Source organism: Rhipicephalus microplus, chromosome 2 (assembly GCF_043290135.1).
Source record: "Rhipicephalus microplus isolate Deutch F79 chromosome 2, USDA_Rmic, whole genome shotgun sequence".
Classification (NCBI taxonomy): Eukaryota; Metazoa; Arthropoda; class Arachnida; order Ixodida; family Ixodidae; genus Rhipicephalus; species Rhipicephalus microplus.
Window position 1 is genome coordinate 209,478,483 of NC_134701.1, and position 26,917 is coordinate 209,505,399.

The 26,917-nt window shown below is 44.4% G+C and overlaps 2 protein-coding genes across 3 annotated transcripts; one reads left to right on the forward strand and one right to left on the reverse strand.

Annotated features, from left to right (window-relative positions):
• The first annotated feature begins 1,416 nt into the window (after window positions 1-1,416).
• Window positions 1,417-18,272, forward strand: SAK (polo like kinase SAK). Its single transcript, XM_037421629.2, has 11 exons — window positions 1,417-1,679; window positions 2,212-2,307; window positions 3,044-3,142; window positions 4,193-4,420; window positions 6,547-6,635; window positions 8,087-8,292; window positions 9,167-9,300; window positions 11,010-11,346; window positions 14,726-14,859; window positions 17,114-17,196; window positions 17,852-18,272. Exons 1-11 carry the CDS (start codon window positions 1,539-1,541, stop codon window positions 18,021-18,023), a joined length of 1,719 nt encoding a protein of 572 aa, XP_037277526.2. The 5' UTR covers window positions 1,417-1,538; the 3' UTR covers window positions 18,024-18,272.
• Window positions 18,025-26,856, reverse strand: M6 (neuronal membrane glycoprotein M6). Of its 2 annotated transcripts, none has more exons than XM_037421631.2 (4): window positions 26,719-26,856; window positions 24,274-24,442; window positions 22,992-23,290; window positions 18,025-21,855 (listed from the first exon to the last, which is right to left on the reverse strand). In XM_037421631.2, exons 1-4 carry the CDS (start codon window positions 26,720-26,722, stop codon window positions 21,560-21,562), a joined length of 768 nt encoding a protein of 255 aa, XP_037277528.1. In that variant the 5' UTR covers window positions 26,723-26,856; the 3' UTR covers window positions 18,025-21,559. The 2 variants fall into 2 exon arrangements, with proteins under 2 accessions (XP_037277528.1, XP_037277527.1); XM_037421630.2 differs by lacking the exon at window positions 26,719-26,856 and adding an exon at window positions 26,267-26,510.
• Window positions 26,857-26,917: the final 61 nt, after the last annotated feature.

Below are 26,917 nucleotides of genomic sequence, written 5' to 3' on the forward strand. Positions count from 1 at the left end.
GTAGCCACCTCTCGTTTAGTTCTTGCAGTGTCCACTAGATGGCGGCACCGTCTCCTGCATGTAGCCACCTCTCGTTTAGTTCTTTCAGTGCTCACTAGATGGCGGGACTTGTAGCTGATGATGAAAAGATGCAAGATGTTATAAACTAGACGGCGGTACTTGTAGTTCATGATGAAAGATGCGAGATGTTATAAAATAGGAATGATGTCACATATGGCACGTGTCATTGGTGGAAGGCAATCGTTCGATTTAGTGCGGCGACGTACGCTAGGGGGAGCATTGTAATAAAATCGAGTAGGCAAAATGTACGGAAGATTCATGGTTTACCAGGTTTTCCTCCAGAGCTTCGCCCACTCATCATCATTCACTTCGTGGATATGGCGGCACTTTTTTTAGTAAAAGGCGTGCATGCAGGACTTATACGTGTTGTTATGGTGCCCCAGACATGCGCAATAATTGCTTTTAAATTGACAATTGCACAAGCATGAACGCTCAACCTTGAGCAACATTGGTGGGCGCTGTGGTTGGGGTCGGCCGTTTCGAGTACCCAATGCCGTTAAGAGTGGACAAACAGACAAATGTACAGACAGACAGACAGACAGACCAAAATTTTTGCGTCGAAGGTCCCCAAGAAAGACTATATCGTCTTTAAAAAACAACTATTTGAGGAGTTGGACGTTTTAGCACTTCCATGTCGTGAGCAGCATGCTCGCCATCAGCGTGACATAGCCTTCTTGATTTAAAAGCGATGAGCGACGAGACTACAAGAAAGGAAACGCAAGCAAGTCATGCATACATGACGATTATATCGTCTTGCATGAGACGAATGGGCTTCCAAAATACGCCATTCCTTTTTAGAGTATGATCCTCTCACGCACAGTCGTGAAGCGGAAAGCTTTTGCCACTGAACATTGTCTGGTACAATCAGGTTAAAAAAATGTTGAATTGCAATTAAATTGTGTCCCGGAAGATTACCTAGATCTTCCATCTTATCATGGGGCACATTAAACATTTAGTGAAATGTAGCGATCTTCTCATCCGCCTTGTGGCTATAAGACGACTCATTGTTCGGGGTAGATGCTATAATCAGCGTGTATATTTCTATGACCAGTTCAAGAAGCCTAAAAGCACTAGATGTCTTGGCAAGTTTGCATTCCATTACAATTTGAAATCCGCGTTTACACGTTATACCAAATCACAATTTATTTATATGTAATTGGGCATCGCAAGGCTGAGTTCATTATCTCAATGTTCTCAAATATGTTAAAGGTAAACAGCCTCAATTCTACAGATAAGTACTGGCAGTCAGCATTAGTAAAGAATGTTTTGTGAATTACTAAAAACGAAATCCATGCTTCAGAATGGCCTAGCAACATTGGTGCAGTAATGTGTCTTTTCAAATCCACAGCAATCCAATCCAACATTTTCTTTGCGAGTCGGTGGCGTTTCTCGTTGGCGCTGCAAGTTTGAAATTTGTAGTGCAGAATCATATGAATCTGTCATGAGAATACAGCGGTGATAGGCGCTGATATGGTCGAATGTTCCCAACGAGCGGCAGTGTACGCTCGCACGAAAGGTGCCAACCGCTTGTGACAACTGCAACAACAGTGTTCGACTACGTACGATGGGAGATGGTCGCATCAACGGGCAGTTCAGCCAAGCTTGGAGACTCCATACAGGCAAGGAATTTTCAAAAAAAAAAAAAAACATCAAACAGGGCGCATGTTTTGCGATACCTACAGTAGTAAGACATTTTTGCGGCAATGATAATATATACCTTAAAGACTGGAGCTGTTGCGAAGTAGCTCGCCCGGCTAATTGATTCAGCACTCTCGCTTGCCTTGTTTCCAAGTTACATCGCGTGTGACATTGTAGATGACCACCAACTTGTTCTATAGCACCTGTTATTAACTCCTGATCATTATCGCAGGCGTGCCTTTCGTAGTGCATGCTGTGTAGAGTAAGCAATGCTAGAAACTGATGTTTCACGATCGGCATTTTGGAGCGTCCGGTTTGGTGGCTCGTCGACGTTTAGCGTGCCCTCAGCTTTGAGCTGAACGCCTCGCTTTTCACAGCTCCTAAAGTGAACAAGGTGGTTGACATCTACTTGCTCATATCTTCTGAATATGTTGAGAAATAGCGTACTGTCAAAAACTCGACGAAACAAATCCTAAGCGTTTGCATAAGCACTGACTTTCACGTTTCCTCCAGGATTACGAAGTTTTCAACTTCCTCGGAAAAGGCGGATTCGCCGAAGTGTACCGTGCCAGGTCGAGACGAAACGGACTCGAAGTAGCAATAAAAATGGTGAGTTTAAGTTGTCGGCTCCCGTCATCCTGATTAGTGTTAGTAGTTCTTGGTGTACATCAATTACTGTCTTGTGATCGCGAATTTCTTTTACGAATGAGGCAATGAACACACCAATAATACTGTGATCACTGCCCGCACATGAGGTCCTCAGTGGCGATGAGTGCCGTTTGCTTGTCACCAGCAGCACAACTTAAGACCATTAACAACAAAGACATCTCCACAATATCTCCAAGTACTGCTGCCCCATGTTAAATCTCTGCACTGCCTGTAATCTTTTCCGACTTTTGTAACAATCATGTTACCCGAATAGACCAACATTACATGACCTATCCAACTTAACCTCTTTATTTTAATGATATCTAGAATGTCATCTGGTCATGTTTGATCGCAAATGCACTCTTTTGTAATTTTATCTCATGGTAGACCTGTGATTGTGTTCTTTCATTTCTTATGTTGTCCTTAACTTCCCTTTAAATGTCTTTGTTATCTGTCAAAGATCTGGCTCTGTAGTTTGACACTGATGAAATAACAGTGCTTGTACAATTTTCCTACCATTTGCCTTTAAATAGTTAATTTTGTTTTATTTGTACTTTTCTTTTCTTGCAACAAGATTTTGTGGTAGTGACTATACAATATGAGGACAAAACTGAGTGCTATAAAATTTTCTTTGTTGTTCAAATGTCTCTAGTAGTCACCCACCTCTAATATATGCACCCTGTTTCTCATTTGCAAGGTGGATAAAGGTATTCTCAGGCGCACTGGTGTCAGTAGCACCAGGGTTCAACAAGAAGTTGCTATCCATTCCAGGCTGAAACACCCATCTGTTGTTGAGGTGAGATACTGCAAACTGTAAATGCCTAACTTGTGCATGTCTGCATGCTTGTTTGATTAAATAAAAACTGATTCTGTATCAGAATAAACTAAGAGAATTACACTATGGTTGTCAAGCACCCATTTTCCACTCTGGGTGTCAAGCAAACTTTTCATAGAGCTCTCTTACTGGCAGACATTTATATATGGAATAAAAAGTTAGAGCATGGATAAATTAAGCCCACTTCCACTGTAATAGTATTGAGTGTTCATTGGTTTATTATAAAATGAAAAATACGAACAATTGTTATGTAGTATGAAGTTTACTTTATTACCGATCTTTGGCAAGATTGCCCTGCACTCTGCCCCGCCGCGGTGGTCTAGTGGCTAAGGTACTCGGCTGCTGACCCGCAGGGCGCGGGTTCGCATCCCGGCTGCGGCGGCTGCATTTCCGATGGAGGCGGAAATGTTGTAGGCCCGTGTACTCAGATTTGGGTGCACGTTAAAGAACCCCAGGTGGTCTATATTTCCGGAGCCCTCCACTACGGCGTCTCTCATAATCATATAGTGGTTTTGGGACGTTAAACCCCACATATCAATCAATCAATTGCCCTGCACTCTGCACCAACCCTGCACTCTGTGCCAAGTTTGACAGAGCAGAGAAAGTTCAACAATTTTACTTGTTAAATGAGCAAACAGTGTTTGTTTTTTGCTGTTATTTGCTTGAAATTTTGACTGAGCATATGAGTTTCGAATGAAGTAAGTTTATTACTACATTCCAACAGTGTAGTACTGCACTGTGACCATCATACAAAACACGCAGTTTCTGATTTTTCGTTAGAGAAACATTTATTTATTCCTTATGTCCACTGTTCAGCTTAGTTTAGTTCCGTGCAACTGCACTTTGGTGAAATTTTGTTTTTGAACTTCTACTGAAGCTGCACAGGTGACATGGTTACACTTTCATGCAGATAAGCATGCTACTCCAGATGGCTTAGTGGTAGCAATTGTCAAATAATTATTGCACTGAAGTGACGTACACGTTGCAATAACATTGCAATTTTCGTTCCAGCTCTACAATTACTTCGAGGACCGTCAGTATGTGTACCTTGTGGTGGAGTACTGCCCCGGAGGAGAGCTGCAGAGCTACCTGAAGTCGCGCAAAGACCCCCTCAGCGAGCCTGAGGCCAGTCATGTGTTGGCCCAGGTGGTGTCGGGACTCCTGTACCTTCACTCACACAACATTCTTCATCGAGATCTAAGCCTCTCCAACCTTCTCCTCACTCAGGATCTCGACGTGGTAAGACAAGCATAGCTGTGACCATGAGATGTAACTATAGCTGGACGCTAAGAACCTTGTAAGAGGACGTAACAACAGGCATACTGTGTGCATCTGACTTCAGCTACTCAGTATACCGTAAAATACCGAGCTTGAGCCTCCCTCCCTCTTTCAGGTGATCTGAAATAAGCGCCAAATAACCGCTAATCACTGGTCCAGGACTGAGCAAGCGCCCCCCTTCCAAATCTAATGGGAGTGTCCTTCACCACAAGGAGGGGGGCTTGCTCGAAATTTTACGGTGATGTCGCAACAACATCAACTAATTTAGATTCATTTTGCCAATTTTAAAAGCATGTTGTTTAATGCCAGACATTAAGAATGCCATGAAAGCATGTAACCACAGGTATACCCTTTATACCAGAGTCAAGCTACTGAGTATAACGTGTCATTGAGATAACCTGATTAAGATGAATTTTGCACATTGTAAAACATACTGTTAGAGCATCATTTTTATAGTAGCATCGAAAGTGTGGTACAATGTGTTTGTGGAACAAACGAATGAGAAGGGCGTCACTGTTGGTTTGAGCACATTAAATACAGTATTGTCAAGCATATTCTCAATATAGCGTAACTTTGAATCTATGTGGTCACATACAAAAATGAATGCCTAATAAAGACATGGGAGGAGGAGGAAAGGTGTGGTCCTCAAGGTGGCTTTAAGTGGGCAGCGACCCTTTCATCCCAGGCAGCAATAGCGAGCTGCTTCTTAATAGAAGTTTTAATGAGCTCCTCCCATGTTGACCGTGGGCAAGCTGGCAGGAACATATGGGGGGGGGGGGGGGAGGAAAGCCATCACAGCCCTACAATACGTGATTTTGTGTAAAGGAAGACATGTAACAGGCAATCTGTGAGTTTCCAGTATTCGGGACTGGAGCACTATGTCTGCACTTGGATAGGTTTAAAGGGCCCCTAAACCCCCTCTGATATTTTCCCAAACATTTCAAGTAAACAAGCGCATTGCGTGCAGAGTGTCATCGCGATCAACGATGTCACACGCCGCAGCGCTACAGGTAGAGGGCGCGCCAAAATTTCGAAAAACAATAGCTTCTCCTTTCTGATCCCCGCCATTGCCGCCACTGACATGTGTGACATCACCAGTGAAACTCGATGACGTCACCAATTTTGATGCTTGCCATTGGCCGAACGACAACTGACGACTTCCGGTCACTCTGCAAACAGCTGTTCGCACGCACCTTGCTGTTCTTGGTCATGTTGCCGCTAGCGTAGGGGCACGGGCCGGCACGACAGCAACAGCGGTTAGTCAACGATCAGTGCACCCAGATGACACACACAACACAGTTGATGACGAGCTGGGTCATCGGAGTGGCGAATCGTGGCAACTGGAAGTAGACGCTGTCTTGAACAGCACGTCAGCGGTGACATACGCCACGTGAGATGAGGGGCACTCAGTTATTTCAGCAAGGATGGGCCAAGCGGTTTGGGATACGGTAGTGTGGGAAAGAAGCGATCGTCGCGTTTCGATCATCAAACGCGTGTAACTCCGCTATTACGGCGCTGTTTCGAAAAATTCTCAGGGTTACGTGTTCGTTCTAAACTCGAGCACAACTTCCTCACCTCAACTAAATTTCGACTGCTAGGTGGTTCAGGGGCCCTTTAAGAGTAATGTTCTATTCACCATTTAGAGAAAGGTTTGGGGGTGCGAGCACTTGTCTCGAGTGAGCTGCTTTGCAAATGTCAACTAGTTTGATTGCCTGTAGGCTAGTAGTGAATTTGAATGAACCCAACAAGCAGCGTTGCTAAGTTTTATTGAACAATGTTCCCTGAAGGGCAACCCTGTTGTAAAATTCAAACTGCAGCTATCAGCCTAGAATTATGTATGCATGTCAGTGCAGGCAACCCGTAGTTTCCTTGTGCTAGATAGCTATCCAGTTTGGCATTGTGTGTAAGATTATGACTGGATGAGATAGAGTGACTTTCACACTCTAGTACATCATTGCTGGTTGTTCATAGCTAATCTGTGTTATAACTGCTGAATTGACTTGAGAATCCAGCATAAGTTTCGATAGGGTATATTAGTTGTGTGTACATATGCGAATTTTCAGCACTACCACTTTTGTCTATCTCAGAAAATCGGCGACTTTGGGCTGGCCACACAGTTGAAGAATCCTTGGGAACGGCACACCACTCTCTGCGGCACACCGAACTTCATGTCGCCGTAAGTGACAAGCTACCATTCCAAAGTGCACTGAACCTACATCATTCTTTCACTACCCCTGTTTCTTTTTTTCAGTGTTTATCAGTTTTTTTGTTTCAGTGTTTTTACCAGTGACTAAACAAATGTTTAGGCAGAGAGAGAAAAATTTAGTATATATACACAAAATTTCATTGACAACTATACCAAAGTTCAAATAAAATGACTAACTCTACCATAAGAACAGCTTGTTCATGCATTATTGCATTGTAGAATGCCATGAAAAGTAAAAGGGACTGTCTACCATCTTTCACTGCTTTTCTGTTTTGTGTTGCAATAAAAAGAGTACCATTCGAAGTGTCTAAGCTTGCAGCGGTTTCTCTGGAAAGTGAGTGGAAATTTCTAAAAATGGAATTTCTCATTCTACGTTCATTGGGCTGGGTGAATGCTTACAACTTTGGTTGATGGAGGCGATAACAATTGTACTGCTGGTGCAAGTCCAAAACTGAAACCCTGTGCTGTTTTTCCAGGCCTCGTCAAGTTTTGTTTATTAATAAAACAAATACCTAAGTGCTTGTTTAAGGCACACACACTTTTTTGTTTTTATGAGCGGCAGCAGAGGCCTTGCTTGCGTTTCTCCACCATTTGCAGGCAGGCATGCTAACAAGCGAACACGCTGCCGGCAGTGCCACACGGCACCTGTTTGAACACGTGAGAAAAAAAAGCAAAAATTACTCGCACTGTCATAAAGGTCCTACCAGTAGATTGACCACATGGATGTTGGTTAATGCTAGCAGTCATTTTGTGTCGACTTTCAACATAAAGTTAAAATTATATTTCCTTTTTGATGGGACAAAAGCATGCTCATTGCCGCCGATGTGATGAACAATCTCCTTATTTGCGCTACAATCAGAAAAAATTTTCCGAGCGGTAGACAGTCCTGTTAACAAAATGAGAAAACACTTGACCGAAAAACAAAGTGACAGGAACTTCAATGAAAACCAGCAGACAATGAAGCCAAAGAAGGCATAGGGGCTGTTAATTGTATTGTTTCAGATGTATTGCAGTAATTGTGATATAGATGTGAAGAAAGTAAAGCGGACGAAAATACAACTTGTGGCTAGAAGGGACCGAACCTTCAACGTTAGGATTACATGCCCAATGCTCTAATTGAGCTGCGATGATGATCATCTGTTCGCTTAATTTACGGGGTATTTATGTGCACACAAACCTGAAAGTGTTAGTCAACACTGCTTGTAGCCATGAAAGTGAATGTGAAGCCCTGTATTTTTGGCTGCTGTTGCTCTTCCTGTCATTCTGTCTCTTTTACCACTTGTGATTTCATTTCTTCTTTTCCTCGCTGTTCGCTTTATACCTACGACAGCCTCGTCTTAGTCACTTCTATACGTAAAAAACTTGCACGCTTTCCCTCTCTCACACCTTTCTTGGCTGACCTTCTCTCCGCATGCATGCAGTGAGGTAGCTGCACAGAGTCCGCACGGCTTGGAGGCAGACGTGTGGAGCCTGGGCGTGATGCTACACACATTCCTGCTCGGTCGGCCACCTCCCCACAACTGGGCAACCTGTTCCCTCGAGCTGCCCAGCTCTTTATCGCCGGCGGCAAGGCACCTGCTATGCCAGCTCCTGCAGAGGAGCCCCCAGCGCAGGATACCACTTCGATGTACGTTGTGCATCACTGCCAATGCACCAAGCGCCATCTTGTGCTCTTTTCCCCTCAGAGCCCCCACAGCTACTCACAGTTTGATATGGTATTAGTAACTTCCTCAGTGAAATCTTTTGTGCCAAGCTGCTACACTTGCCCCCAAAATGTGCAGGAATAAATAAATTTTGTGGTCAGGATCATACAGTATAACACATTGAATGGCTATTTTTGCCTGCCTTGCAAAGTACTACAGAACAAAATTGTCGTTGTCTGAATCTCTTGCTAAGTGGTGTTCTCTTCTTTGTGGTCAGTATCCAAGTCCCTCTGCTGTCACTGACTTTGGACTTGCTGTTGTATGCGTGCATCTTGAAATAATTATAAATAGAAGCTGAAAAACAAGGCAACCATAAAGTTGTCAGGTTGCTTCTGTCCACTGTACAGCGAATCATCGCCTTTCACACAGACGCTTCTGGAATGCTCTTTAAAGCTATTAGAATTCTATATCGATTTCGATGAAACTTTCCGGGGGTATATTCGTGTGTGGTTTCAATTAGGCAACTATTTTTCTTATACATTATGTAGGTTTTACACTGTCAAACATTTCATGTGCCTTGATTGGAGAGATTTTTCTTAAAGTGAAAGATCCACTTAGTAAGTCAGCCTATCACAGCATTATGGAATGAGAACTGTGTGCAATAAAACAAGAATGGACTTACCAAAACCTTTCCAACAAAAGTTATGATATGTGAGTCACGAGTGAGTCCACATCACCTGAGGTATCACTCATAAGTATTCAACACACTACTGCATTTCTCACATAAGTACCGTATTGTCTTCTGTTGCAGTGACACACTCAGTGTTATGTATTGATATTTTTCTATTTCCCTCTCAGCCATTCCAGAGCAAGCGTTCATGCTGCAACCTGGCCAGCCTTTGCGACCTCTTTCTTCCAAGATGGAGCCTCCCAAGAAGCCACTTAACACAGCAGGCCTTCGGCCTACTCGTCTTTGGGCACGGAACATGAGAGTGAGGATTGTTTTTTATTTTAGATGTTTCCTGTGGGGGGGGTTACCTCGGCAATGTGCGCCAGCAATTTCTTAATCTGTCCATCTCTTTCGATTTCACCAAATGTCTGCAAGTCTTTTCTCATTTAGACAGTCAGGAAGATGGTGCAAGGCCTTCTCAAAGTCTCGGTTCTTTGGGAAACAGTGTTCTTTATTCTAACGGCCACTTTGCCTCATTACTAAGTATATGTACACTTACTGCTGTATAACATGACTGCTACACGTGGTGCACAGCCACAACGAAAGCCCCATTTTCCCTGTTTGTCTGAGGCTGCACGACTTCAGTGCACATGAACGGGAACAAGACAATGACACACAGAGGGCCATGTGTCATCTTCTAATGTGTGTGATATCAGTGCTTTTCCAGCCCTGTGTGTCGTCATTTTGTTCCCGTCTTTTTGCGTTAACCTGTTTCATAATGTCACTGTAACAACTAGCTCAGACCCAGCCTCTGATTCAGTATTCATAATAGCAATTCGTTCTTAATTAGCATTAATTGATTTATTGTGCAAATTGCTGTAAAGAGTTTTCAGTATGTACTGATGCATGCAGCATTTAAGGTGAAGCGTTTAGAAGTTCCCACACTCTGAGAGTGCTACCTCCTATGCTGTGCTTAGATGGTGTAGCTTTTTATTTAAAAAAATGAACACTTTGGTGTGATACTAGCTGACTGCTACTTTTTCTTTTCATTCAGTGGATTGACCCTGTGATAGATAACATTATATCTAATTTAAACCTACTTTCCACTCATTGCTTCCATTTTTATCATGTGTGCTACTTGTGATTCATTTCAACTCCACATTGTCTGCGATGTTAAGTTGACACTTGCTTTCCCTGCTTCCTTTCTGCGATTGAGGGAAACAGGCTTCATATAAAGGTGCAGTATTATGTTACAAGTGGCGCAGCAAAAGTTTTTTAAGGTTGGCTGGTGTCAACAAAGCTTTCACATCACTTGCAGTCAATGTGCTTCACTGGAAGGGCATCACTGTGTTGTGCTCTACTGGCTCTTTCTTTGGCTCTTTTTAAGCGAGTTGGTGAGGGCATTGCCGAGCCTAAACATTTACTAAACTTTGTGTTTCCCACTTTTAGCGTGGCAAGTTGAGCATCAGTGCTGTCATCAATTTTAAATCGCACGAGCCAACCTTCACTTCACTTCTCCAGGTATTGGGCGCTTAACCATTTCGTGCGTGACACCCCACTAATGTCTTGATTTGTGACCCTGAACTGCACCAGATAAAGTGCACTTAAAGGGACACCAAAGGCACGTATTGTCAATTTGTGTCAGGATTAAACATTAATCTTAAGAATGTCTGAAATTTCAGTGCTTTCGTAAGCAAGTAATTAAGATAAGTGGGGAACACAACTTTTGCTTTGCCAGTGGAACATTCTGAAGCAGAAGTGCAGTGATTAGAAAGGCCTCAATAAAATTAATAACTAGCACTCAAATTACCTATGACAAGAAAGAACATTTCAATGCATTGCAAGATCGAATAAAATTCAACTAGCGTGTTTCAAACTGATTTATGCGAAAAATAACTCATTCACGATACCCTTGTTCACAGTCTTCACCAGGGCGTGCGCTGCTAGACCCCCTTGCTCAAGCACAAAGTAACTAAGTAAATAAATAATTTATCCACTGAAGTGACCACAATGCCGTTAATTATCTCACAGCTAAGCATCCTTGAAGATGGTGAAGTGTGCATAGAGTTCCTGACGGCTGGCCAGCATGTCGGCCGTGTTCTGCGTGTGTCGGGTGACGGAAGACACGTGATGCTGTATCGGCCAGCCGCGCACCAAGTTCTACCGGATGCACCACCACCTCCGATTTCAGCCAACTGCCAGACACGATCTTGGGATGCACTGCCCCGCCCCTACTGGCCCAAGTACGCCTGTGCGGCTCGCTTCGTTGACCTGGTGCGCCAGAAGACACCCAAGATCATCTTCTACGCTGACGCTGCATTGTGCATCCTCTTGGGCAATGGTGACTTCGAGGCCAGTTTCTACTCAGGTATAAAAGCTTTGGTCTACACAATGTAGCTTAAGAAAGGTTACAATGTAGGGTACACAATTAAGATTAAGATACAACATTGTGCAGTACAAAGTACTACAATGTTGGTTTGCTCTCGATATAGCAAGCAACACAGATGTCAAAACAAGTTACACAGACAGGACACTGGATGTGAAAGAGCCATAGAAAGCCCACCTGCTCTGCTAATGTATCGCAGGTACACAGACAGGACAGAAGTACTGACTATAAATTTGTTTGTCAGTCTTACAGTATGATAAAACAGATGGCACAGCGCTATGACAAGGAAATGCACTGATAATATCAGAGAGTATATTGGAGCATTTGATGACGTATGTGCTGTAATCAATAAGTATAAGTATTAACATGCATATTTTACTAGAGAAGCATCATACACAAAAAGAAATGGTATTCATCATGGCATCACGTCGCTCTTGAACAAGCTTATTGTATGGATGGTTTGTTCTGATGAAGTACACCTATGGCATGTTTTTATTATGTATATAGGCTTTCTTTCTAAATGTTTACTGCTTTTGTTCTTTTCTGTTATAGCCAGTTACACCTGTTGAGCAGTTTATTTTCTAGCTTTGCACCTGTTAATGTCATCTTTATGCTCTCTGATTACCGCATTTACTCGATTCTACCGCGCTCTCGATTGTAACGCGCACCCGGTTTCCACGACGAAAAAAAAGTAAGACATTGATTACAACGCGCACACATTTTTCTCGTTGGCCCACACGATCACACCACTCGGGAAAAAGACTCCCTTCAGGAGCGTCTTCCGCTTAAATATGAGGTACGGGGGAAGCTTGTGCCTATCTGACGTGCAACGGAGCATTGCTGTCACTCTAGTTTTACCGTGGCCCGATGTCAGCACGCGAACTTGCTTTGCCCCCTTCTTGTCGACGGTTGTGGTGCCAGGCATGTTGAAATAAAGAGGCGTCTGATCGACATTCCCGATTTGCCCAAGCAGGGAGCCGTTGCTGTGCTGCAAGTTGAGGACAAACCTCTGAAAACTGAAGCTTTTCTTCGTACTCCTTCGGCAACTTTTGGCATATGCCCGTTCCCCTTCAGATGGGAAAGCCTTTCCTCTTCATAAAGTTAGTTAGGCAGCACCTGCTCGCTTCAAACTGGCTCCGCATTAGCCCTTTTTCTTAGGCTAACTGCATAGCCTGCACTTGGAGCAGTTCTGTCGTCACGGGCTGCTGTGCGGCTCAATCACATACCGTATAAACCGGAATATAGGTCGAGATTTTTTCAAAAAAATAAGAAGCTAAGGTCGCCCCTCGTCTTATATAGCGGTGTCTAGCCGAAAGTGCGACGCTGTCTGGCAACATATGGCTTGCATGTGCTTGTGAAGCCAGATGCGGCCATACCCACATCCAAATCCAATCGCAGTCTGTTTTCTTTGTGTTGGTGATTTGCTTCTGATCTGTTCCGAGTTTTCGCTCCGCTTGACATTGCGCTGCATTTTTAGTGGCCTTTTTTTCTTTTCGTTCACTGAATATGTCTAGCGGTGCGAGGAGACAGTACTCAGCTGCGTTTAAACTAGATGTTGTTAAGTTCACAGAAGCGAACGGGAATATGGCTGCTCAGCGTCGCTTTGGTGTATCAGAAAAAAGCGTGCGCTATTGGAGGGCGCAGAAAGGGAAGCTGCAGATGTGCAATCCTCGAAAAATGTCGTTTCGTGGACGAAGTTCCGTTCATCCGCAGCTGGAGGATAAGCTAGCGGACTTTGTGCGGGAAGTTCATGCGCGCTCGCTGCCAGTGACCGTGGATACCATTCGCAAGAAAGCCGTGGAACTCACTCGGGAAGCTGGGCTCATGAGAGAAGAGTTTCGTGCATCGAACTCTTGGGTGCGTCGATTCATGCGGCGCACATCCATCTGTCAAAAGTTGCCGGAGGAGTTCGAGGACAAGCTCATAACCTTTCAGCGTTTCGTAAACCGGCTTCGGGAGCAGAACGACTACATGATGGGGCAGATTGGCAACGCCGATGAGACCCCCGTGTGGTTTGACATGCCTTCGTCGACCATGATCATGCAGCACGGCGCCAAGGATGTGAAGCTGCTGTCCACTGGCAACGAGCACTCGCGCTCCACCGTCATGCTGGCATGCACGGCATATGGTAGAAAGCTTCCATCCTTCGTCATTTTCAAACGCAAGACAATGCGATGGTGCGACCATGCGACAGTTGCGATGGTGGTAGAGGGGAGCTCCGACGATCGGGATGGGGTGCGCCCAATTCGCAAATAAATGTGGTTCGGCAGTTTTGGGTTGTTTTCCTTTTTTTCTTTTTCGGTAACCTGAACTTGGGGAGTCGACCTATATTCCCACTCGACCTATAGTCCGGTTTACACGGTACTCGCCGAGCAGCTCTTCAATTCGCGGAAACCGACCCTGCTGTGGTCTACTGAAGCATTTGCGTGAATCTTTGCTGTCGACAATATTCTGCTTTTGTTTCCGCCAGTCTAGCATGCCGAACGACCGCAATGCAGCCCGATTTACATCCGTTTCGGCACACGTGATGACTTTTATTTTAAAAGCGGCATCGTGGTGCACTCGTTTAGTTTTTGGAGTCGGCCGTTCCACGCCGTCGATGCTAATGCACACCAAGATGACAAACTTCTCAGCACACGTACAAAGTGCCACACATGGGAAACACAAGGGCAGAAATGGCCGACGCGCCATGCAGCCCACGTAGGGGGCGGACATTTTGGAATGCCGATGGCAATAGAATGACCGTATTCATTTTTTTTTTGTACTCGATTCTAACGCACATGCGATTTATGAACTCGCTTAACCGGAAAAAAGGTGCGCGTTAGATTCGAGTAATTACGGTATATTGATCTCGTGCTCTGATAAAAGATTGCATTTTTTTGTTGACTGCAAGGTGCAAACTGCAAGGCAAAAAAAGGTGCATAAAGGAAAGAAGTTCTTATACCATCTTCCCTAGATGTCACATATATCTTGACAGGGTCTGCTAGGATTTTAATGAACTTTTTATCAGTCAAAATGAGCTGCACCATGTTTTTTGAAGAAGCCAGAGTATAAACAAGGGAAGTTTTGAGAACTTTTGTTGAGCCAGTACAGTTCAAATGAACAAAAAGAACATTTAAAATCAATACACTGACTGGCGCACTGATATTGAGGTTCTGGCTTCAAGTGATATTCCGCTTTCTGTGCTGATAATCAACCTGTTCCACACCATAAACAAATGTAGACTTTTCCAAGAATATATTCCGTGTTTCAACTTATCCTTTGTCTTATTGTTACTTTAAATGCTAATTTTGGTTGCAACGTTGTGCCTTCAAATGCTCAAAGCTTGCCACGCCAAGTAAGGCTGCTGCATTCCTCCTAGGTGCAAAGGTGGTGCGCAGTAATGAGCTAATAAAGTTGACCGACACATCGGGTTGCGAAGAGCAGCTGGCTCAGCCCATAGACACCAGCCTGCTTAGTCCTACCCAGACCCAACTGTGGAAGCTCACTTGTGAGGTAAGTACTTTCTTCCCAACCTTGCCTACTGTTGGCATTCGGATGCATATATAAACAAGTTGCTCTGCATATTTAAGTGAAGTGGCTTGGACATGCGAGCCTGGATAATGTACTATGTGACATTGCAAATTATTAAGCATGGAGTCAGCCGTAAAATTGTTTCATAATGTCATGAACACAAGGTAGTGCACGACATCCAACTTAAGGGGAGACACCGCTCTTAAAAAAAGTTTTCCATTTCTTGATTAATTTTGATGAGCCTTGGCGTGTTTATATCAGCAAACTTTTTTCCAAACTAAGAGAGCTATAGAATCAGTATATCACAATAATCTGGAATGAGAACTGTATGCAGTTCAACAAAAATGGGTTTCAGCAAAAACGACCTTGAACAAAAGTTATGGTACATTGAACATCTGTGAGTGAGTCAATTTCAAGCTTTATTTCGCTGGCAAATGCACCTCATACCATAACTTTTATTGTAATTGGTTTAGAAAATCCATTTTTGTTGCACTGCAATCACTTTTGATTACTGATTAATGTGATATGCCGTTTATTTTGTAACTCTCTTAGCTAAGACAACAACTTGCTCTCCAAAAGGCTCATGAAATATTCTGCATTTTAAAAGCACTTTATACAAAAAAATCAACATCATCATCCCAAAGAAAACCTTGATGGAATGCGAAGCAGCATTACACACGGATGCTATCGGTGTGTTTGACTCGCGCCTTGTTGATGTTGTTGGTCTTCGGCTGCCGACGCTTGCGCTTGGCTACCCTGGCTCGCGCCTCGTCAGTGTTGCAGGCGCGACGTCACCATTCACGAATGCGATCGAGTCTGCTAACCCTCGCAATGCCAGCGACGGCTGGGTTACGCCAAATTGCTTCAGCGCATGTTTTGGTGTGCGAAGGAGCTTCTCTTTTCAGCGTCCTCTCCATCACAGATAAAAGAGCCAAAGAGTGTTCACTTGGTGTGTGCACAAGCGTTGCCAGCGGTGGGGAAGGTGAAGCGAGAGAGAGGTGACAGGCGGCGAACACATTGGCAGGCGAGAGAGAGTGATGTCACTGCACACTGCGAGTGATGGCGTGGCCTACTTGGCACCGCTCCAACACCTGCAGTGAGGAGAGCTCGGTGCGATGCGTTGGCACAGAAACACGGACGAACAGCGTTTCATAGGCTAGCCAAAGAGCTGCTTCGCAAGTAAAATATTAAATATATGAAATTACGACACTAATATATGTGAACTCACGAAATTTCATCAAAATTGCTCAAGCAATAAAAATATTTTTCAAGTGCTATGTCCCCCCTTAATATGTAAAATATGGCCCATGTTACGTGGCTGTATGCTGTTGTGCCGCTGCCTTGCTGGTTGCTAATGGCATTCTGTGTAAAGCGACCTTACGAAGCGGCGTCAACACCGTAGTAGTACAGGGAATTCTGCAGGGCCATTGGCTCGCTTGCCAAAAACTTTTTCTACACACCCGCCCGACTGATTGCCCAGAAAGTGCTATTGCATCCTAAACTGTCGTCGCCTCCGCGTTGCTTGGGCCGTCAAAGCACACCAGACGATGAACCGAGCTTCTGGACTCAGTTTATGGAGACCTTTCCCACATTCCTTGGTGAATTCGCGTCTTCGCGCCTGCTCGGGAGCTAGCTAGGGATGAGTCAATCCTACACCTTGCCACATCGATGGGTCGATTCTGCACGTGGGATGCCATGTTGTCGCACTGTGCTGGTTGTGCCGTGCTGTCACATGGTCTATTCTATGCGTTTCTCCTTTTCCATGCGACAAACTGGGCATGCCTTTGCCCCTTTTCTAGGTTCACAGGGAGGCTGTGTTTGACTTTTCCTTTTCGAGGGTGAAGCAAAACGACGATGTCATTGGACTCAATTGTTTTCCCTTGCAAGGAATCTTGGGAAGACCCAGGATATAAAATGCGAGCGCCAAGACGCTTGAGCGTGCTTCACTCTTTTATGTCACACCAATATAAACACGTAAATACTGTATATAAACGTTCTTATTACCAGCTGCGGGTCCTCTATTCATCTTCTCCCAAGAAACGAATGGCTCTGGTCAGTACCATGCTACCCAAAGCTGCAACAGTAATGGATGTGATGGGATGTCGCGACACTTCATTGCTAACAGTGCATGGTGTTACCATGCAATTGGAGAGCCAACAAAAGCAATCTCCTCGCACAGCATGCTTGCCAAACGTCCCGACATAGCGTCTAATGCTGGGGCGTCATCACGTTTCAGTACCACAGACGCTGTGTGGCTTTGGAATCTGCTCTGGAGGCCACTGACGAAGGCTGGAACATATACCCTGCAGTGTTTGGCCGGTAAGAGAGCTCTCATTTCTTATTTACGTGTCATGCTTAGCCTCATGTATGGCCGTGACAAAAGTGGTCTTCGAGATCAGTTTCTGTTAAATAAAGCTACTGTGAAGTTGTGCACGTGGACACGGCCATTGTTTTTTTTTTTTTAACCATCAATCGAACGCTTTGCACAAACTCAATGGTGGTCCCTTATAACATACTCAAACTGCATTATAACAGAGTTGAATCTTACAAGAAAACAAGTTCATTATATCCAGAAATTTGTGATAAAGGTGTATTGCTAACACTGTCTATTGCAAGACTATTATTCATTTACTTCGTTATAACCAGTACACTCAGACCTCATGACAAAGTCACATTTGCCATAAAAATACTTTGTTACATACAGAAATTCATGATAGACAATTATTTGTAACAAATTATGGCAATGTTATTCATTTATGCCGTTGTAACCAATAATTTGTTATATTGGGGTTTGAGTTCATTCATGATAGAAAATTATTTGTAACAAATTATGGCAATGTTATTCATTTATGCCGTTGTAACCAATAATTTGTTATATTGGGGTTTGAGTTCATTTTGGCATATCCGGTTTCGTTATCTCGAGGTTCGAGTGTAAAAGCTTTAACTTCATTCATGTGCGTCTTGTTTGTTTCAGGCGACCTCATGGCAAACAAGCCAGTCCGGGCTCCTACTTTTCCAAGGACTACGGCAGTGCACTGTCTCCACTGGAAAACCTGGGCAGCTGCTTCACAGGAGGCACGTGCACATCAACGCCCACATTGTCCCATCAGCACGGTCTGCCACGCATAAAGAATCGCTTCTTGTAAATAAACCACAGCCTGCCATTTTTTATTGGCTACAAAAGGAAGGAGGCAGAGAGCGATAAAAACAACAAAAAGAAATGCTACATCACATTTGGCAACTCCCTGCTACAAAGCAAGGGCTCCTTGGACGGAAAGCCACAGGCATCATTTACCACTACAACAGAATCACGTCTTTGCAAAAGCTGCCCAGTACAGACCGATCTCAAGAAACACTGAATGTATATAAGCAAAAAAATAAAATGGGCAATATCATCACCAGAGTCTTATTTACGACAACCCTTACATGGTTGGGCATGCCTGGTGCCACGTGTCAGATCGTACTAGCTGGCGGGTGATGCCTTGTCCCAAATGAAATAAAAGAATAAACTCTCTAAATGAGCGCAATATGTAGAAAATGAGCTGATTGCATTGAGGCAGTGAAACACAAGTGCAGTCTTGACACCAGCTTGATGTTGACGAGTGTGTGTGCAACCATAGAGGAAGGAAAAATAATGTCACATGTAATCATGCCACAGTAGGTTTTCGGTTCAGCCACTGTTTCACTTCGCATGCAATATTCACAAGGATGCAATCAAAATATGACTAAGTGTGGTAGCCACATTTGCAGCACCGAAGAAAACTAGCTACATGTTTAGCAAGGAATATACAGATTCTACAATTATATCAGAATAAAACATACCTAAAGCAGCTGGCTAATGATCCAAGGAGGTAATTCATCAATAGAAACGTGATGGGAACCAAGCACAATTTTCATTCAGAGAATTCCCTGGACAAAGCTCGAGACACCAAAGTTGTGTATTGAGCTCTCATTCAGATACATGGGACGGCTTCATGGAGTGCTGACATTGTAAAGTCATGTAACACACGATGCTCCCTTTTGCTTTCCTTCCTCCATGGTGCACAGTGCAGTGTTCAACATACAATGCTTGAAGCATAGTTTGAGTTTGGCCACCATTCCAAGCCTCAAATACTTCCCGATAAAAAAAAAAAAAAGCAACGATGGCTAGCATTTGCATGTTCGTACATAACAGCAATACTGGACTTTACCACAGAAACTGAACACAGGCACAAAACTTCAGCTGCACACAAACCACAATCGGATAAAATGATTCAACACTATCACTACACACCTGTCCTTTGAGCTTTCACGTGCCATTATGTCAAAGCATTTCAAAGCATGTCAAAAGCAATTCAAAGCATTCTTTATCACACACTATTCCCAAAGCTGCCATTGGTGCTCATAACACAAGGGACTGTATAGCAGCACAATAAGTCATACACCTTCGCTAGCACCATAAGAAATGCAGATATAGTGACTAATAAAACTAATTGCACATTGCTTGTGGCTTCTGAAAACCGAGATGCCTAACACGTAAAATTGGTCAATTTTATCTTTCAGAAGCATACGCTCCATCTACAGATAGCAGATAATACAAGGCCAAAGTTACAGGCTTGTGCAATGCAATGATTGCTCCGTTTTTTGGGAATACAGTTGAAACCCGCAATAACGAAATCGACGGGAAAAGCGAAAAAATTCGCTCTTGCAGGAATTTCATTGGCGCGAGAATGCGGCAGAAAAAATAAGGAATTGACTAAAACACATTTTATTGGCAGAAGTCAGTAAGCTTACTTTCCCGAGCCTTTCCCTGCAGCAAATTATAGCTGTTGACTCTCATTATAAAAAGTAATCCACTGGCACGTCGTCATTGTGCTCACCAAAAACACGAGTGAATTGTGTCCAGGGCATCCAGCAACAGGTACCCAGGTGTCCAGCAACGGGTACACAATGCCGACGAAGCCAACAAACAAAACTCCATGTGGATGTGGATTTGGTTGCGTAGTCTGTGATTATGATTTAGCATAACAAGCATGTGTTTCTGTGTCAGGCCATTAAAATATTAACACGTGCCCACTGCAAAGTCACCTCAGATTATTGTGGTTTGCTTTAAGAAATTGTAGTTGGTGATGCTAATTAAATGCAATTTTGGTTGGGACACTGTGCAGTCACCTGTACTGACAAGGAAACCATCATCATCATTCTTGCCAGTCGTTTTTTTTTTAACATTGAGGGTGGCTACGCACTTTGAGTGTACCACGAATGCAGTTGAGTAGTTTTTGAATGTAGTTAATGTTACAGGAATGGATTATTTGTGCACTCTTGTTTCAAAGATTCCGTTAATGAGGGACAGTGGTAAAAATAATATTTCATAGTCGCGAGTTATGAAATGCATTGACTCACCGGTGCTCTGAAAATATTTCGTTGCAGTGAGAATTTCATTCCCTTGGGATTTCGTAGTCGCGGGTTTCAACTGTACTCGCGCACTGCATGAATGCAAGTTTTCTCTGCCACTCTTGAGTACTGTGTATGCTGTGCACTTGTTGCCTCCTGATTAAGATACATTGTAGACCTTGGTTTTCTACTGCCAAAGCAAGAACAGCCGTCAAAGCTGCTTGGAATCAATACAAGTTTGCTGATGGTGCAGAGCTTAAAAACTCTCGCATACGTTGTCAAGTTATTGACTGCCTTGGCAAAATCGTGGATATAAACATTCCTGCATCACTAAAAAGAGCAGACTTGCAAGAGAGTTGTGCTTTAGGCATATCTGCAATTATCTGAGTACTTTTCAAGAGGTTAAATATTGGACATATCTTGGTGAAATATGTGCAAAATTACTTGGGGTGACGCAACATTACGGGCTCTTTGAAACTGGTGTTTTCAAAAGGGCAGTTTATGCCTCCAATAAAAATGCGAGATGTTAAAAAAAAAGAAAAATAAACACTACGTCAGACACCACAACACCTTTTGTTTTTTCTAATGTAATCTACAAAATGGGGTCACCATCATAAATTAAAACACAGAAAAGAAATGCCATAGCATGAAAATTTAGACCATGCTTTACTGTCAAGGCTTTCAGAAGAGTGTTACTGGAATCTTTTCCAGAAAAACACCTTATCTGAGTGAATAATCTTGAATCTGATACAACTTGGCATGAAACACTGCACCAGCAAGTGTCAGGATTAATCATTTTTTTTAAATGTGCTTATGAGCTATCTTATCATATGTAGCCTTACAAGAGCAATTTTCGCTCCTTATCATGACATCAAAATGGTATTTTGGGATGAACATCATTACCAAATAAAAATATACGTGACTCCTGACCTTAATACTTCACGAATGCCACTCTCGTATGTGTTAGATGCTTGTGGTATATTATGAGAGCAGCTTGGGCTTGTCATTGCTTAATGACAGATTAATAACACAAGGAGGGGACAAAGGACGAAATAGAACTGCTTGGTATCGTCTTGCCGCTCCTTTGTCTGTGGCCCCGCCTGTGGTAGAGTTTCGACAACGTAGAAATTGCGTTTATGAGTGCTCCTTGAAAGTGTACCAGAATCTTGGTACATGAGGCTTTGCGGACCCCTTCCACTCGAAAGTGGCCACCAAGGCTGGAAAACACTACCCATAATCCCATGTCAAGAGATGGAATGCAATGGCTCTCCTGGAGCCATCCGTTGTGACAGAAGACAAGCAGAAACACTCAGAAGCGGTCCTTGGATCCCAGCGTGGTCATCTCAGTGTCCTGTAGGTCTTGAAGCAGCTGCAAGTCGAGCAGCTTCTGCTGGTCGCGCAGGTGCGCGTAATTTGCTGCAAGGCACATGAGGTGTTGCACCAGCCCCAGCAGCACCAACAGCGCAGCTGCAGCTCCAAGCCACAGAAGCAGGCTTGAAGGTTCCACCCAGTCTTTGCAGAACTCTTTGCGCTGTGCCCCACACAGCAGGAGCAATGGCTCGCCCGTGTGTCGCAGCGGCGTCGTCTCCTGGCTTATCAGGAACTCTGCAAATGTTTAGGAGATTGACTGATTGGCCGGTCGTATTGGACAGCATGCGCGATCGAGGAATGGCAGCGAAAACCAACATACCACGCAGAGAAGAAGCACCATGCCCTTCAATCACGCCACTACGTGCTATACGCTACTCCTCGTTTCCCGACTCGTGGGAAAGGATACTCGTTGCTTGCGAGAGAAACAATCCTCAATGGAAAAGAGACGAAAAGTACCAGAAAAACGGACCGGAGTGGGAGACAGGCTCGCTTGTGCCAGCGGTTGCGCAGGCTACGAAGGACCCGCGAGACGCCGATGAATAACCAAAGAAGTAAGCCTTACCCTTCGTTTTCTACATAGATCAGACTATCCCTCTAAGCATGATTTTGCATTATTGACAGCTCATCGTTTAATTGTTGCTTCCTGACATAGCATGTTGCCTTATCCGCATGAACCCATCATAGCTGCAATTATCTGTGCTGCAGGAGGGGGACACTAACATGTGCACTGTATGGTACAACTGCGTGCAGCTGGAACCAGCCAGGCAGAGAGTGAACGCCTTTTGATCGATGTGAGTGTAGCCAAACTGTGAACGGTTTTTTACACTACTACTTAAAGGAAAATCTACAACTCTTTAAAGGTCAGAGCCGGCATTTTATTTATAGAGGGGTGTTTATATTTCAGCTTGGGTGTGTGAATGCGTGTTTACACAACATGCATACATACAATGGGTGGGTGGGTGGGTTAAGAAGTTTATTTGTCTCCGGCAAGATGCATGTTAGCGTGCAGCGGGTAACTACCACGTCAGGACCGTCGGGCCAAGCTTATCCGCTGCTCCGTGGGCTTGCTGAACGGCCCAAAGTTAATCGGAGAGGAGGGAATAAAAAAAAAGCTTAGAGGGGGAGGGGTATACTACACATTGATCAGTTTCGATAAGTGCTGGCCTTTAATGTCTTGCACAGAATTATTGAACATCATCTTTCTCTACAAAATCTCAGCCATCAGACACTATTCGCACATTATACATCAGGGGCGACACAATTAGGCTAAAAGACGGGATTCTTATAAATCAACCCCAATATCTTTTTTCGGAATCATTGTTGTAGTGCAGTCAGCTTATTCAGTGAGAGAATAAACGCAAGTAACGCACCAAACTGCCTCAAGTCCAGGCACTGCTGTTCCTGCTTCAGCTGATTGCACAGTGCCCCAGCAAGAGCGCAGAGGAGAGCCGAAATGGCCATGAACAGGGCAAGCACAAGCCATGCCAGCAGAGCCAGGTACGACAGGGCCAGCAGCAGTGCACACGACAGCCGGCCTCCAACACGAGCCCGGTTTCCCAGGCGCTCACGCGTAGGCCCCGTTGTCAGGCAGCCCACCAGCAGCAGGCACAGCTCTAGAAGACCCATCAGCGCTGCTGCCACCAGAGCAGCTGCGCGCAGCTCAGAGGGCCTGTGGTGGTAAGTGAAGCAGGTCAGTACACCCCACAGACAACAAAAAACCATGCCACACGCCATCAAGACCTATTGCCGCAAACTCTCTTCTGGAATATTAGATGTGATAACTATACTGGCCACCAAGTGAGAGCTGGAAGGGAGGTTGCCTGAGGATTTTTTTCGCATCTAGGATTGGTTATCGAAAGTTAGTGGCCTGCCCCTGCCTGCACAGTTTTATGGAACATGGGCTCCACAGCAAATTAAAATTTCTGCTGTATTAGTGCGCGGTGCTTCTGACCTATAGGTTAGCTAAACAGGTCCAAGAACTAGGTACTACAGGTTGGATCGTTAACATCATGCTTATGCCGCCACTTGAGAATTCAGAGACACATCTAGGGATGTGACTGGAGTCTTAGCCACGGATCAGAGCAGGCGGAGGATAGAGCAGAGGCTTTTATAAGTGACTTTCAAATGACGCTGCAGTGTGCATGAGGACAGGATGGCGTTCATGTTGTGAAATTCGACAATTAAGGAGCAGCGAGGCATTATTAGATTTCCTACGGCTGAAGATGTCAAACCGGCCACGATTAATCACCTGCGATTAATCACCTGTGGTGCCATCAAAAAAAAAAAATCCGAAAAGGAAGTGCTTCAACACTGACAACTAACTCAATGACATTGTGAAGGACTGGGTCTCGTCACGGCCACAGGAATTCAGGGAACAAAGAATCCTTCAGCCAGTTCATCAATGGAATCATTGCGACAAAGCACACAGCGTACACATTGAATGAAATCTTCATTTCTTCCAACAGTGTCGCTACCTGCTTTTTCATTTGAACACCTTATATATTACGTTTGCTATCAGTTTTCCCAATATTTAGAAGATAAGGGGCATTTTTTAAAACTCGTGTAATATACAGTATTACCAGATACTAATGCTGTCTTGAATACTATAAGCAGGCACCAAGCTGAAAGTGGCAAACTGCTCGGGCAACTCACCCATACGGAGAGCGGCGCTCAAAGACAACCTCCAGCATTCGTATTGTGGAGTCTACTGCGCGCAGCACAGCGCCAAGAAATATCACCACCCCCGCAACGCACATGACAGTGGCCACCAGGGTGGCAAAGGGCACTCGGGCAAGACAGCGCAGACATGACCGCCGGCAACCTACACAGCAAATTTTGAAATGCACCGTCATTACCATCATAAATATGCAAGAACAAACTCAAACAAGAACAAGCCACTTGAAATGTCATAAAATGTGACAATCATTTCATCGACACAGTACTGGCACAGCACTAAGTAGTCTACAACAGGCAGATATAAAAATCACGGCAAGGAATGGGAGTTAATAGTATTTCCATTTAAGGATCAGAGTAAGCGTGGCCACCATTTGTGGGCACTTTGAGTTGCCCCAAGCACACAGAATACTGACAATTTATGCACCAGCAGTTAGCCTATATCATACAGATTTCTCTACCTTTGTGCAATGGGAAAAACATTCTGTTCCACCACAAGACAGAGCACCACTCACAACTGACATGATTTATGCACCATCATGAGTGTGCTCAGGTGACAAGTTGTGGTGGTTGTATGCGTGTCGTGCATCACGCATGTCCTACAGGTATCTGGTTGGTATAGAGGGTGAATAGACGTAATAAATCATGTCAGTTTAAAGTAGCGCTTCATCCCGCCCTCTTTCTTGCGGTGTCCTTTTACACTAAAAAGTATATCAGTGGTGTGTAACTACTTTCTGGAAATGTCAAAGAACACTTTCATGCACATTATTTGGCTGTGTGATGCTGTTTTTAGTGGCTATATACCTAACATGGTGTTTTAGTGGCTATATACCTAACATGATGATGCAAAATGTCAAAGGACACTTTTAATGCACATTATTTAGCCATTTCATGTGCCTATAGTTTTCAAAAACTTTGATATCAATTGGCTATATACCCAACGTGACATATAACTTTTGTGTAGTGTCAAAAGACACTATTAATGCACATTATATCATTGTGTCATGCTGCTGTTAGTTTTCAATAGTAATACCACTTGGCTATATTTTTTATGTGATGAAATTACTTTTTTGAAATGTTGAAGGACACTTTTAATGCAGATTACCTAGCTGAACGCTCCAGTATTCCTTTGGTTTCGCAAGGCGGGGATGGGTTATAATCGTCTTTTTAAGGTGGTGTTTTATGAATGTGCTATCGATGATGATCATCAATAGCACATTGATAAAAGCACGTTGATAGTACACAGATGAACATTGTTTTCCGACATATCAGAGGGCTAGCGGTGAGTGCATACGTAACTACCATACGTAATTACCGAAACCCCTTTATTGGCCACATCGCTTTATGAATGCGCTGCACGTTCCTAAACCAAAATAAAAGCATTACCTGCGTTGCCTTTTTCTTTACAAAGATACAGAAAAACACGCCGAGAAGCGTTCAAACGGGTCTTTAGCACACACACATGCGTGTCGTCATCGATCATTTCAAAAGCCTTCTGGCCGCGGTTGAAAAGTATGAACGAAGCCAACGGAGAAGACATCGGCAGGGTTCTTGGCGCTTTTACCCTCCTACCAAAGTTTCCCTCGACTAAAATGGGCCGCGCGCAGGATCGCCAGCCGTGCGGTTTTGTCTTTCATTTCTGCTATGCGCGCGAAGAATCATATTTGGCCGATGACGTAAACGCGAGTTGCAACTCGAAGGGGAAACAAAGCGGCACTGGACGAATGGGCCAATCAATCGAAGCGCCATCAAAGCTGCCCGCCAATGACCCTTCGCGGTTTAAGTCAAACCCGTTAAGCAAGTCCCAGCGAGTCCCGTTGACAAACACTGTAATCTTTCAAAACGACCAGTCACGTTTAGATCGCTAACTGCCTTTACAAAAGCCCTTTCACGGCGGCACCTTGAATCGAGCTGAGAAAGGGTTCCCGTTCGGGGCGCGTAGGCCTACACGGTGTCAACAAAACAAGCTCACCGATCGCCGTACAGGAGCAACACTTCTTGTCCCTCGATATGCTCGAGTACGAGTAACTCTTCCTGCTGTATGTCATCGTCGATTCACGTTTCCGTCACGGTTAGGCAACACCCGCGGGCATGCGAATAAACTTCGGAGCATGCAGCACCACCACAGCACGCGCTTGGTTTCACAGGCCACTTGGCACGCCACCTCCTCACCACCACTCCCCGAGCCCATGCGTCCACGTACACGCCCCACTGCGCGCCCCACAGGAATCCCCCCTGCACCCCCGGGACAAGGGCGCGCATGACGTAGCGGATGCGGGCGCGTTGCAGCTGACCAGCAGCCGTTAAATCGGCGCGTTCCGTCACAGTTCGAAATTGACGCGCGACGCACTAGCAAGTTTCCATAATCGTTATTTCGGACGCAGCAACGCGGGGTAAACAGCGCGTTATATGCACCAAACTTACCCATTTCGAACCAACGCCGCTTCCCACTCACAGATACGGTTCTACCTGGACGGCGTCGACACTAAGCATCACGCGTTATCTCTGATCACTCGGACTCGAACAGTTTATTTTCCTCGTTATCAGTGCAGCCTCGGCAACGCCAAGGAGGGGCAACCTATAAGGCATACGCGCTCAAGTCCACGGACGAACAACCACAAAA

Bases quoted from the DNA above. Each gene is read 5' to 3' on its own strand.
- SAK (XM_037421629.2), top strand. From the start codon at position 1,539: ATGTTCCCAACGAGCGGCAGTGTACGCTCGCACGAAAGGTGCCAACCG. The intron at 4,421-6,546 runs GTAAGACAAGCA...TGTCTATCTCAG, and splicing joins TCACTCAGGATCTCGACGTG to AAAATCGGCGACTTTGGGCT. The intron at 6,636-8,086 runs GTAAGTGACAAG...GCATGCATGCAG, and splicing joins ACACCGAACTTCATGTCGCC to TGAGGTAGCTGCACAGAGTC.
- M6 (XM_037421630.2), bottom strand. From the start codon at position 26,342: ATGACATACAGCAGGAAGAGTTACTCGTACTCGAGCATATCGAGGGAC. The intron at 23,291-24,273 runs GTGAGTTGCCCG...TTACCACCACAG, and splicing joins GAGCGCCGCTCTCCGTATGG to GCCCTCTGAGCTGCGCGCAG. The intron at 21,856-22,991 runs GTGCGTTACTTG...AAACATTTGCAG, and splicing joins CCTGGACTTGAGGCAGTTTG to AGTTCCTGATAAGCCAGGAG.